The sequence below is a fragment of the Symphodus melops genome (genome assembly GCF_947650265.1).
Source record: "Symphodus melops genome assembly, chromosome: 11".
NCBI lineage: Eukaryota > Metazoa > Chordata > Actinopteri > Labriformes > Labridae > Symphodus > Symphodus melops.
In genome coordinates, this window is record NC_136701.1 from 6,453,673 (window position 1) to 6,468,020 (window position 14,348).

At 38.5% G+C, this 14,348-nt stretch overlaps 1 protein-coding gene across 3 annotated transcripts in view; it reads right to left on the bottom strand.

Moving 5' to 3' along the window:
• jhy (junctional cadherin complex regulator) overlaps positions 1-14,348 on the bottom strand; it is a 29,938-nt gene that overhangs the window by 4,253 nt on the left and 11,337 nt on the right. For 2 of the 3 annotated variants that reach the window (XM_079356348.1, XM_079356349.1), the window contains exons 4-7: positions 13,018-13,358; positions 11,888-12,179; positions 4,695-4,781; positions 303-425 (exon numbers count right to left, since the gene is read on the bottom strand). In XM_079356348.1, coding sequence (XP_079212474.1) covers positions 303-425; positions 4,695-4,781; positions 11,888-12,179; positions 13,018-13,358 — 843 coding nt within the window. Of the gene's footprint in view, positions 1-302; positions 426-3,604; positions 4,361-4,694; positions 4,782-11,887; positions 12,180-13,017; positions 13,359-14,348 lie in introns of those variants that run through there. The other variant, XM_079356350.1, reaches the window with a different exon arrangement.

The following is a 14,348-nucleotide window of genomic DNA, read 5'->3' on the forward strand; positions in this document are numbered from 1 at the left end:
AAATAATCATTTATAAACAATAAATAATTGTAAACTTTTACTGACGTCTCTCCTGAATTCAATGGTTTTGCACAGAAAATGTAAGCTGCCAGCACACAGCGTTAGCGGACACAGGCCTTAAATCCTGAAAGTTCACACCTAAACACATGCTCCAAGTACATACCAGAAACTTCTTTTGTCATCAAGTTAGTCAAACGCTGTCTCTCTAAAACAACCACAGCTACACATCTGTTCTGAAAGAGACGTGTGCTAGGGTTCACACACACACACACACACACACACACACACACACTCACACTCACCTTCATCCTGGGAACTTTCTTGTCATTGCCTTCCAGAGCCTTGGTCGGTAGAAAGGGAATCCTACTTATCTTTTTGTTCTGCTCGCGGATCACATTTGAATACAGCCTCTGCCGTTTCAATTTCTCAGCATGATGATTGTAAAAGGGTGTGAGAGAAGAGAGGGAGAGAGCGAGAGAGAAATAGAGGCAGATTATGAAAGGGGGTTTAATTAACTGAGCCATTTCTCCCTTAAGGCCCTTCTCTTTGTCTGTAGCCTCGGCAGAACCTCTCAACACAGCCAATAAAAAAAGCGAAACACAGCGAGCCATTCAGTGAGCCTATCAACATTTACACATATCATTCACTAATAGGCTTGGCCCTGGAGATGCACAGGGCTCAATCTGGACTAAATTGGCCAAACATGCTCACTTTTTACAACCGGGGATTAACAACAGATATATCAAAGCACAAAGAGCACTTAACTTCTCAGGGGCACTCTCATTTGCTTTGTAAATGAAATGTTATCTGTGGAACAGCATGGGAGCCTTTAAATCATGAACTCGGACAATTGGAAGGGGGTCAGTGAAAACACAATGACGCAATTGGACATCAGGAGACAGTTTGAAAGACAGCTTGTCCAAACAATTATTAATCACATCTTGTCTGAGTCATTTCATATGGCCTTTGGTCTGTTCTATGTTCTGTCCATCCTCTCTGTGTTTATAGAAACAAACTAAATGGCAGAAAAGCTCTCAGGTAGAGCAAGAGGAGACTTGTGGAAGCTCCAGAACATACTCAAGTCTACAGATGGATTCCTGCCTAATATTAATGAAAATATCTAATTAAGGCTGTGTGTGAATTTGTGTTTTACCTGTTTGTGTGGAGTGATAACATGAACTCTGTTCAGTTACTTATTCAATAATTCTGTAATTTTGTTAACCTTATTATTATTTATTTTTTTCATGAATCCTATTGTTTATGACAAAGTGATACCAGGACCTCTTTAACCAATACAATTAATTATATGATGATTTACACCAATGGCACATAAATGGATCCAACATAATTTTCTGATTAATATTACACATGCCCCATTTATGATCCTTATTTGGTGATTTCACACTTAAACTACGTTAACAAAGACCCCACTTGTGAATTTTAAAGTTTTTACGTGTACTTTAAACAGCGGTTGCTAACGGTTAGCTAACTGGAACCACAGTGGTTGTTGCAGACATTAAACACCATCATGCCAGGAACTCTCTCACTAATCCTACTTACAGCCTCTACTCATGTTTTTTAGTGCTCTTGCAAATATTAGGTGAATAAACAACTTATTTAGCTACTGTTTCTCTAGTTTTTCAAAACCGCTGATTAGATCGATGAAGCATAACGGTCGTAACGTCATAATAAACCAACAGCAGTGTAGTTCGCATCAGCATAACGTTAGCTTTGTACTTCTCTCAAGTGCGTTAACTCTTCAACTTCAAATTAAATTGTATTCATCTGTAAGGATTATCCCGCTGAACAAAACAGTTACGCATCAGAAACGTGCGTTTGACACAAAGCTTATTTTCCGCAATCATCCAAAATCCGAAGCAAAAATCCTCTAGGTGAATTCTCGTAGGAACCACCGGCGTAGTTACTTCCGGGTTGGCCTACAAAAATATGTCATCACTATTCCAGTCTATGTTCTTCTCAGGTCTTTTGTTGATATCCAGAGTATGTTGAACTGCAAGTAGCACTGATATAAAGGAAACAGTTCTCATTAAAGTGTCAGAACTTGTTTCGTCTATTTCCTTGCCATTCTTTTAAAATCATATCCTGCCTTCTGACATCCCCCCTTCAGTCAGGGACAGTCTCCTAAAGTAAGGGTGACAACAAACAAAAAACCTCCAGATTTCAGTGGCAGTTTTCCTTGATAATGTTGAGAAATTTTCAGGAGTGCACATGCGAAACGGATTTTAAGTATACAAGTTGTTTTTTGTTTTTTTTGTACTGGATGTTTTAAAAAAAAGTGGATGTAAAAACAGATGTTCCAACCCAAACTTAGGAAGTTTTACCAGCTTTCTTTTAATTAATCAGAAGTTAACATATTTGGATGAGAGGGGTGTGCTGAGAAGTAATGAGGTTCGCACACTACTTAAGTTTTTGGCCAAAGCTGGTTTAATAAGCTACATTTTCACACAAGCTGTTATATGGGATTGTTGTTTTGGCTAGCCTCAAAAAAACTGGCTTTAAAAAAAGGAACTTATTCAAACCAAAAAAGCTGACCCCTCAGAGTGTCTATGTGAATAACTAATCAAGATATTTGGCAGATAGTTAGCAGACAGTTTCAACTTGTTGGAAACCCTAGAATAACCTACACAGACTGTTTCCTTTAAATGAAAGCTTCATGTGTAAGAAGAACATCATACTAACAACCTATGCCACCAGCCTGGGCCTATTTGAGTCCAGTTTAAATGTTCTCTCGATAGCTGTTTTCACATATGCACTCCTGGAATATCTTTGGATATTCCAGGAGGATGGTGTCATGGTTTGGTTTTGTTCGGTTGTTAATCCTGTTTTAGTTTTCATTATTTCCCTTGTGTTCTGTGTATCTATGTTCACTTGTTGTAGTGTGTTTTCCTGTATTCTTGTGTTCTCCTATGTTGCCTGTTAGTTTATTTCCAGTCTTGTGTTTTAAGTCTAGTCTTTAGTGTTTCCTGTTTTATTTTGTATATCTGGTTTTGGTGGTGTCAGTGTTAGGTTTTACTTTGTACTTGTCTTCAGTGTTCTGGTCTTGTGTTCTTTGTTCCTTGTGTTTCCCGCCTTCCTGATTACCCTGATGTTCCTCACCTGTCTCGTTAGTCTCACCTGTGTCTGATTACCCCTTGTCTATTTAGTCTCTGTGTTTGCCTGAGTTTCTTGTCGTGTCATTGTCTTGTTGGATGTCTTTTGCTGTCGGTTGTATCCTGTGCTAGTGCCCTGAACTTTGGATTTAGATGTTCTTCGTTTTGGATTTAGTTTTTTCTCAGTAAGTTTTTGTTGTTACCTTTTTGTTAATAAATTTTAGTTCTCTGCATTTGGGTCCTCCTCTCCTGTTTCCTGCTAACACGTGACAGAACCAAAACGAGATATACAAAATAAAACAGGAAACACTAAAGACTAGACTTAAAACACAAGACAGGAAATAAACTAACAGGCAACATAGGAGAACACAAGAATACAGGAAAACACACTACAACAAGTGAACATAGATACACAGAACACAAGGGAAATAATGAAAACTAAAACAGGATTAACAACCGAACAAAACCAAACCATGACAGATGGCTGCAATTCAATGCTATAATGAGAGTGTTTGCTCTTCATATCAATGCTATGTGTAGTTCAAAAGAATCACAATGTCAATAAAAGAGCGGAGAACAGCATACTGACAAATAGAAAACATTATGTGAGCGGAGATCATAGCGGCTATGAGCAGTCAATGCACTGACTGACTCACTCACAGCACATAAACCTCACTCCTCATTCAAGGTGAATTCTCAGAATATCCTGCTGCGTTCTCACATCAGCTCACCCGGAGTTGATGTGGAAAAAATATTAGGAGGCTTGCAAGAGATACACCATGTGAAGTCCAAGTGAAAAATGTGACATACAGTTCCTCCTGGAAATATGAGGAGTTTTTCTGCAAATATGAAAGCACTATATGTGTATGAGGATTTACTATGCCCCAACTTCTTCTTCAAGTCCAAAACATGCTCTCAGTAGTGAGCTGTGAATGTTCTTTTTGCCTCTCCAAGTTAGTCCTGTGACTGACTGCACTGTATACACGGACTTGAGTAAATATTGGCAATCACGCCAATTTTAAATTCCTGCTACAATTTAGGCATATTTGGGTTTAATCTATGGTTCCATCTTAAAAAATAATGACGTTGTAAAGAAAACCCAACAAATTTCATAATATCAGGTGCTATAAATGGAAAAATAAGATGATGATAACATCACTGACTGACCTAATCATAATAAGACTCTTCAAGACATAAATTGCAAGTCCTCTTGTGCATTAGCCAATACCATGCAACTTCTTAGTATATGTCTGTAGGTTTAACAAAGACAGTCATAAGATACATTTAAGTACTTAGTAGTATTTAGTACTTTGGACACATATCATTTTGAGTCCTTAAATAATTAATGTTAGATGATTGAAATGTTGCCATTTTTGCTGTGATCATTTGTAAAGTTTATATACACCGATACAACAGCTGTATATCACTTCAATGTTAGTGGCTAAAAATATATATCTTTACTAGTCAAAAAAGTCATCAATATCTACAGATATTTACATACAATCAATGCTATGTACCCATATGGCACTGACTGGTGGGTTAGTGACAATTTCTGAAAATGTGACATCACAATTCACTACTTACTGTCTTTTCAATGGCTTTGTAGTCAGGACCCAGGCCTTGAAGATTTATTTCTGACTTCAGCTGCTTGTAGTCTTTAAGACTGTAAGCCTGGGAGAGATAGAGAGAGAGAGAGAGAGAGAGAGAGAGAGAGAGATCTTGTTTGCACAAATCCAGTGACACTTTTGATTACTTAATTTAAAGCAGACTTTTTTCAAGCTGAGCTTCATTTGCTTTGATGGCTGTCAAAATGGAACCATCAAATAAACAATAAAATTCTGACTGCAATTTTGATCCAATTTGATTTCACTTACAGTATAAGGTTCAAAGAGGTGCATTGACAATAGAATCTCTAAAGAACACCATATGATAGACATAGTCCTGGCAGAAAACGGAAAGACAAAGTCTCAGTGTGATTGACACACACAGCAAGAAAGAAACAAAACAAGTAAACAGAAATGTCTCTGACATTCCAGGGTACAAAGTCTGATCAGACTGGGCCATGGTGACCTTCTTTCTCATGTATTTTGAGGGTTCTTGAGATGATTAAGCTCAATTCTCTTTCAAGCTGAGCCACACACGACACGCACCCAGAGACCTTGTTTGATACAGGGCTCCAGTGATGGCCAGCTCAGATACTCAATGTCCCCACTTCACTAAGTTTACTAACTTGGATGATCCCTGAAAATGTTGAGATGACGTATTTAGAAAAATGCTTCTCAGCCATTGGATGGACTGCCAAGAAATCTGGTAATACCCAGAAGACATGTCCTTTTGTTTATTCATCAAGCATCAAAGGGAGTCAAAGTTTAACCTAGATCTTCATTAATTCAAAATATGCAAGAAAGATTGGCATCATACATTTAATTAGTAGATTGCTTAAGAACCGAGACAACGTATGTTTTGCTCTTTGGGGTTCCCCTCATGTTCCAATCATCAAAGACAGATGCTACGTCACCAGTGCATCATCTCATACATATGCAGTGGTACCCTTGAGACCAACTCGATGAATGAAAAAAGATGCTTAAAGATTAGAAGTTAATTAGACACTCAGAACCGTCCAAATGATAAACTGTTACAGTCGGGATCACCGCTCGGGTTGAGTTTAATGCCCACTTCACACCTGATGACAAGATCACAGGAGAGCTCTGAAAGTTGCGTTTTTAAAATAATTACACTAATAATAGATACGTCAATCAGTCAATCACTCATTTTTATTCATACAGCAGCAATTTCAAAAATTTAAAGTATAATCCTTTCTAAAGATAGCAGTTTATGACTGCTTTATTGTTATATTATAAATACTTAGACCAATCACAGACCAAATCTTGTTTTCATAAAGAACATGCTAGGTGGTTGTTAAATTGTCTTGTTTAAATTAAATAAAGTTCTATTCAATCATCTCCAGTAGACTTAATGAAGGATTTTGAACCTTTATTGTGTACCCTGACAGAGACAAGTGTTTGGTCAGCATTGTCCATCTGATCCAAGGGGTAACGATCAGTGCTGACAAGAGTGTAGACTCTCTGAAATCTGAGCGCAATTGCTGTGTACCTTTGTTTGGTTTTTTTTCAGTAACATAACCACACACTCCCCTGTCTGTCCCTTGGCTGCTTTGAGGAGCACGGTAAGAAATTCTCCAACTGATGGCGTTTTAAGACAGTCTTTTTGGGAGCGCAACTACGTTCTGTAACACTACTTCTTGGCTCATGTTTGCCAACTCTGCTGCAATAATAAATATGATTTTTAAATTCCAGCTCAGTTGTCGGTTGAATTGATTTACTTTCGAGCCACTTTGTTCAGGATGAATACCGTGTCTCCCCTGGCCCTGATTTTGTGAATGACAGTGGGCGCTACACTTACTATACAGACAAGTGGCATGTCTGTGGTGGAGTTGAGAACATTTATTGACCCTGAATATACGTCAGTCCCCCTTTTTCCTTAAGTATTTAAAAGAAAATAACTATAAGAGTATTTACAGAGACCCAGCATTAATCAAGCATGAGCAAATAAGTGAAAAGGAAAAACTTCCTTTGCACAGGCAGAACCTTTAGCAGAACCAGACTCATGTTGTAGAGCCATCTGCTACCAGATGCCAAAGAAAAGGATGGATAGAGAAACACAAACAGAGCTTTGAAAACAACAGCTATCTAGCTATAATGGTTGAAAATGAATAGGCTAGGGTAAAGTGTAAATGTGCAACAACCATTTTGTTTATGGTAAGGTTGTGGTTATGATCTGTGTGTGGGAGTGTGTGCGTGTGTGTGCTGTGTGTGTGTTGTGGGTGTGTGTGTGTGTGTGCTGTTGGTGTGTATGTGTGTGTGCTGTGGGTGTGTGTGCATGTGTGTGGGGGATCATGGGTCCATGCCGTCCACAAGATGTTCCAGACAAAAGGGAGCTAATCACTCCAGATTGTACTTGCTGCTTTTCAGAAGGAGGATTTCATTTTGCTTGAGCCATCGGACACAACAGGGTACCTTTCTTTTCAAGCCCTCTCCCCCCTCTCTCTTTCTCTCTCTCTCTCTCTCTCTGTGACCCCTCAGTCACGCTCATCTGCTTTCATGCCCAGGCAGTGCAGCCAGAATGCTTTACAAATTGAGCCTGTAATCTTGTCAGACATGATGGCTAACATGGTGGGAAAGATGGGAGGTCAAGGGGTGGGGATGGTGGGCTCCACAGGAGGACTATGATAAGGCTCCACTGGGAATTTTTAGCCTGAGCACTTAACCGTGCTTTATAGTTTTTTCTTGGATCAGCCAAATTCAATCGTAAGTAGTTAGTTAGTAGTTTGTACTTTTCCAGGATAAATCATCAATTTGACCTTTAAAAAATATGTAAGTGTTCTGTCTTGGATTTCCAAATGTTGTTCAGGAGTATTTGTATTATTTTGAATCTTTTGTTTTTAGGATGTATGATAAGAGACCCAACATACAGTGTAGGTCCTACAACAAAGCAAGCGATACTAAGGTATAAAGGTATCTTGATGAACATCCAAACCGACATAAACTGAAGAAAAGGACCTGGAATGTGTCAGATTTCTTCTTCTATGGCTTTGGGGTAACTTGCATGCTTAAGCATCAACATTGCACTGCAAAGAAGTCCAAAGATCTTAAATTAAAGTGAACGTGTTTTGTGTGCAAAATATTGATTATATAGCTCATCGCACTTCTTCGGCATTCCTTCTCTCCTTTTCCTCCTCTTCATGCCTGGAGCAGCACTTTGAATTTGTTATAAGAACCAGAGCTTGGAAATAATAATAATAATAACAATAATAATAACACACTTTATTTATATTGCATCTTTCCTAACCCAGGTTACAAACTTCTTTAAATCAACAGGTTACAAAAAACACAGAAAGATAGGCAGAGTAACTTTTTTAGAACCATAACACGTGACTTATTAATTGGCAGGTGAAGGACCGGATTTGTTATGAGATAGACCGCTGGCTTAAAGATTACTTGGACTTGTTTTCTAAGCAGCAAGCACCATGGCTTCTTGGAAAACCGGTATATATATATACCTGTATATATCACTTAGAGCAGTTCATTTACACCACCCCTATCATTCGCTTATTGGCAATCAACGAGTGGTTACAACATGTGCACTATATCAAGAAAATTTCCTAGAAGTTTCCTGGACAGGCAACTGATCTCATAACAGGATGGATTGGGCGTGTATGTGTGTACGTGTGAATTGTGTATCTAAACATAATCTTAGGACTTGGCTGAATCCAGAGGTCAGATATCACTTGGTTGCTGTCCAGACTGTGTATCTCTGTTTAGCTTCTTTTAAACTCATCATAATTTTAGTTGATGTTTCAATGTTTGCAGAAAAGACTCACTTAGGATCATATTTTCATATTAATAATCATCCTTTACATACCGTTCTGTTTGTTGTCCCAAGACTATGGCTGAAATGTTACGTCTACCATTTATCATTAATTAATTTGAGCTAACTCATGGTTACTGCTAAAGAGATTATTCAGATTTTGTTAGAATTTTAAAGGTCTCATATTCTTTAGTGTGTCTTCCAGGTGTCTTGTGCATATTTAGGCACATCGATGTGTGGAAACGAGGCTTCTCCTATGTCTTCGTGTTAACATGAGCTGCATGAAACGCTTGGTCCATAGCCCTTGTTGAAAATGGAAGTGTGATATCACACTGCGATGATGTCGCTGGTCCAAGCCCATTGGCTCGTTGAAGGAGAAGCTTATGCTGCTCTACTCAGAGCAACAATCTGCATTCCCAATATGGTAAAAGGGGCGGGACATCAATTACAACAGAGCAGATTGGCCAACCAATTTGATCAGACTTGGCACATGTGGGGATCCTGAGCGTGGAGGATCCTGAGTGTTAGAAAGACCAGTGGGTGATGAGACAGGCTACATGGAAAGGCAGTACATTAAACAGACACTTTTTTTCTCACATTAGCGATGGTCAACGTACTTTAGTAAGCACACAAATTGGATATATGAACCCCAAAAAAGGCATAATATGGGACTTTTAAGATTAACAACCTATTATTTGTCTTATATGATAGTTTTGCTTTATTTATGATACTTTAATTGCACACGCTCCCGAACAAATAAAATTGAAATTAAATTGAATTGAATTGAACCCTGAATTGCTCCCACTGCTTCGTCAGTAGCAAATGAATGCGAATGAATGGGATTCGTTACTCGTGTCTCATAACCAACCTCTTCTATCAGGGTGTGAATGGGTAGGTGTGATGTGGTGTAAAAGCGTAGTCAGAGGAGAAGAGAAGTGCTTCACAAGCGCAAGTCCATTTACCATATTGTCCTTTAAAACCCCAAATACTTGAAAATAGGGTTAAAATGTGAAATCTCCTCTAAGTAGTTTTTGACAGCTGTATGTTTAGTAAAAGTTGTACCTGACACAACTTTTAAAATACATGCTAACATGTAAACGTGACTGAGTTACATTTGTTAAAGTCGGACTGACACACTTTGAAAGCCGACAAACACAGACGGAATGAAAGCACTTTGCTGTTTGCTAACTTGTTTGTCTTTTGTTTGATATGTGGTGTAACATGTCAACCACAAGAACGTCCAATCTTAACTAGCAGAAAGGAGAAATCACCCATGTCGCTGTCGGACATACAACTATCAATCAAAGGATTTTTCTTCAGTTCTTGTATACTGGGAAAAGGACAGTAATTAAATTAAATGTCCTTATTGAGCTATAACTGTAGCATGGCTTAACTGTACATGTAAAAGTAGCCTGAAAATACAGAATGGATGCTTCTCTTTGCACTCAGGGCCCACCTGCACAGATCAGCCAGGAGGGGGAAAAAAACAACAACAGCCAAATCATTAAATGCAAATAGGCATCTTTAGTGGCCCAGCGCCTCACAGGCTCTCTTCTAATCACCTTATCCTCTAACACATCTTCAAATGGCTTTTCAGGGCCCACAGCTCTCTGGTTTATATAGTCATCATCTTATAGCAATTAAGTGTATCTTAGTGGAGCTAGACAATTAACCTGATGTTTTGTGCCCTGAGTCACTAGAACACTCCTGCTGGATTAAGCAGTCCCAGCATGGAGACAGCTGAGGAGATTATGTGGGACTTCAAAGGGACATTTATTTGTGTAACCTCTCATGTACGTGGGGATTAAAGGCAGAATGCCACTCAATCGAAGAATTCATGGGTCACTTTTGTTAGGTGAAACTGCATAATGAGTTCTTATTTTTTTCTGACACAACACAATTGTTATGTGTGTGTTGAGAGAGTTTTTTGGCCTTGAGACCCTTTTAATATTCATGGATATCAAACAGAAGCCACACTGGAGTTCGGTGAAACACCAGATAAGGTGGTGAAACACATGTATCAAAACACTCTGAGAAGATCAGATATGTACTATAATTCTTAATGCTCATTTTATCAGATCAAAAGAACATTCATATTCAGCTGTAAAAATGATATTTACATATTGTTTGTTCATCAAGAGCGATTAATATTGACCTTGAAATTGTTTAAGATGGATTAGTAGACTATCATACTTGGATTTCATAATCCATAATTGTGCCGGTAATACATTATTTTGTTTCTAGTGCCCAAACGTACCTATTGTTTCTGTATTGGAAGTTTCTACATGTAGTTTTTCTTACATATCCTTTTATAAATATGTCCATCTTTATTTGAAAAGTTCTTCAGGGATAATGTATTGTGAGCAACATGAAGCCCATTGGTCTTGGTTCACCCTGAATGGGTTCATCTAATAATAACCTGCTCATTATGATCCTACGCGGTGCAGAAAACTTTCTTGAGAAATCTGTAATTTGACACATGATTTCATTGATCTAAAATGGTTTATATACTCCACTACACAAATGGTCTGCTGGAATCTACAATTAAGACTGCGTCCATTTCAACGGTTTACTCTGAGTTACACTGGCTGGTCATTACTCACATTAAACTGTACATTCCTGCCACTGTCGATAGCAGACACTGTGAATGGATTTGCATAAATCAGTGCAGTATAGCTATCGAAGTCAGAAATTATAATTATAATTATTATGTCTTTAGACACCGCCAATACCAGGTTCTGTTGCTACTTTAATTTCCATACTAAGATTTCTCTGTCAGAGAAATCAGGGTGGTGCTCCGAGGTTTTATTAAACTCAGTTTAATAATAATTATTGATTTATATTAATAATTAAATAAAGTTAAATAAAGTTAATTATTAATGTTAATTTGACAACTAAATTTTACATTATAAAACCCAACCTAATCGTTGGTCAGGTATTCGCTCCTGAAAACACCAACAGCCGTGTCCCTAGCAACCGTCTGCTCTGATAAACGTTTCTTCTTCTTAAAAGCAGTCCACATACTAGGGAAAGCGGGCAGTTGCTATGCATTCTTGGCCAATGAGAATCAAGTATTTAACACAGCTGTGTAAAGAAATAGTTTTCCTTAGATCATCCCGAGATCATTCGTATATATTGCATCACTTGTTATCTTCTCTTTATAAAGACAGAAAAAGACCTTGCCTTTGTTTTTTTAAGACTATATACTAGACCTGAAAATATCTGCAATAGACATTACTACAACACAACAGCTGAGATGCAGTGACTTGGTTTTCTCTGTGGTTATCTGCATCACTTAATGCACTTTATCAGAGGTTATCAGCAGATTAGAAATGTGTGAAGATGCAGTTTCCCTCTTTCAGACACAAATGAAGCTCACAGACACCAACCTTGTAACCTCTGGTCCTCTGCTTCTGCTTCTCCATCTGAACCAGGTAACCATCAGAGCTGCTCCTGTGGATGAAGTCGGCTGGGTTCACACTTTGACCGGAGCTCAGCTCAGATTCACTTTCTGTCAGTGAGATTCTTATCGGCGGTAGAACAGTGTAGACACCTGAGCTTGGCGAGGATGTGGTGGTGGATTTCCCAGAGTGAGCTTGTGGAAAATCCTCAATGTGAACCACATTAGGATTTCCCTTCTCCACAGCACTTTCACAGGATAACGGCCACTTCAATGCAGATCTGAAACACAAAATGTTATGATGGCTAAAATGATACTTAATAAAAGAAAAAGATAAAGTTTGTCAATGTATCTGCATTTTAGTATGTTATAATATTTAGTATATGATATGTCTATATTTATAATTAATTTTCCTCTGGTGACACAGCCTTTAAAGTAGAAAAGGAGATTAATACATATGCAATGCTCAGACTGATCTGCCTGACGATTGACCTGTCAATCACAGGTTGCCAGGCCCTGCAGCGTACTCTGAACATATTGCTGCACTGACGAGTTAAAACTAGCAACTAGAACTGTGATTACATTAGGAAAATGTATCCTGAGATACTAAACTAAGTCAGTTTCTCATCTACTCCCATAAAATAGGAATTCTGTTAGCAACCTGTTGAGTCAATCTCTGTGGGCAATTAGACAGAATGCAGGATGAAGGCTTCCCTTTGAAAACAAACTATCAGTATCAGGAAGAGAAGGCTTTAATACTTTTATTCCACAATATTATATTTCTACTGCGAAAGCATCAAGCTAATGAAATGTCTGACTTTAAGGTCATCAGACCTGGCCTGCCCTCTAACATCACTTTCTCATGCTCCCCTCTGGCATTTTTGTTTCAATTAACTGATGCGTTAGGATCATTGTAGATTGTTGGTTTACATTTATCAAATAGCTTTTATTTATTCTGACGGCTATTTTGTGAGAATCATTGATCATTTGTTTTTAAATGCTAAATGGGGTTGAGCCTGTATGGCACTTTTCTAGTCTTCTTCTGAGTCATCGAAGTCCATTTGAGAATTCAAAAGTGAAACATTACTCCATCTTTGGTCAGTAAAAATTATGGTTTACCTTTGCGGGGGCAGTGCAAGTTCATCCTCAGATGCATTGATCCAAATAGAACTCCCCTGAAGGGATGTTAGGTTGAGTACTGCATCCTGGCCCCTCTGCTGGAATGGAAGGAGACGGGATGAAGTGTGTAGGTTGATGTTGAGGTGGATGGCAGGAGGCAGAGGCTGTGATGGAGACATCTTCAGAGGTTTTGGCTGGGCAACATTTTCTGGTTTTGCAGAAGGGGAGCTCAGACTGTGTCTCTGTTTCTCTCTGACCCCAAGGTCAGGGGACTGCTTCTGCTGAGGAGGGTTGGGGATTTCTTTCCGCAGGGCTTTCTTTCCTTTGTTGCTCTGGGTGACCTGGGGATAGGGCAGGGTTGACATTTTGAGGATGACATTGATTTTCATTAATGTCAAATGATCCAGTGCAGGAGTTTCATCTGTGCAATGTGTTTTATAACCATTAGGTGTTTTAGATATAACATAGAGAAAAATATCCAATTTCTTTTAAAGCCCTTTAACCAAAAATATAGCAAAATACAAGAAGACAACGTGATTAAAAATGATCCACAAGACACAATGCACCATCTGTACAGTCATTGTCAAACTCTGCTGGGTTATTGTGCTTCAGTGTCAGCAATAAAATTGTAGATTTGGATGTAATTTTTCCTGTAACATACCATGGTCACTTCTATTTCTAACTCCTTTCATTTCTGTCAGATATGCTTACTTTCAATGGATTACTTGGTCTATAGATATCAGCTCTAGATCCACCCATTTACACCACAGAAACAACAGCAGACAAACACAAGCTCTATTATTTCCCAAATGTAAGAAGAGCTGGCACTCTTCTTTGCATGATCTCAACAAATTATTTAGCAGGAGGTCTCTGAGCGTGTGTCTCAGCATCTAATCCTTCTGATTTAGCAAACACCAGCTTTGCCCATTCCAGTGGGGGAAAATTCACACTCTTCTGCTTGGCAGCATTAAGGTGGCTGCTCAAGTGCTCAAAATAATAATGCTTCTCGAATGCTCTCCTTTTTCACTCTGACTCCCATTCTCTCAGGAAAACCTGCCGACGGTGGTTTTGTGCACGTTCCCTGAAGAAAAATAAAAGACTTTATGTTGTTGCTGTGCAGCAGCGAGGTGGACATTGCTGCAACTGAGGTTAAAAGCAAGTGAAACCACAAAGTGCACTCCAAACAAAAACAAAAACTTTTTAAGAAATAAAAATTGCGTATTTATAGTTTTATATATAAAAAAGAAGAAGAACATTTTGTTTTGAAATAAAATGTTTGTTAGATTTAGAGCTAAATCAATAAAACAGGGGAGTAGAATACATCTTATTGC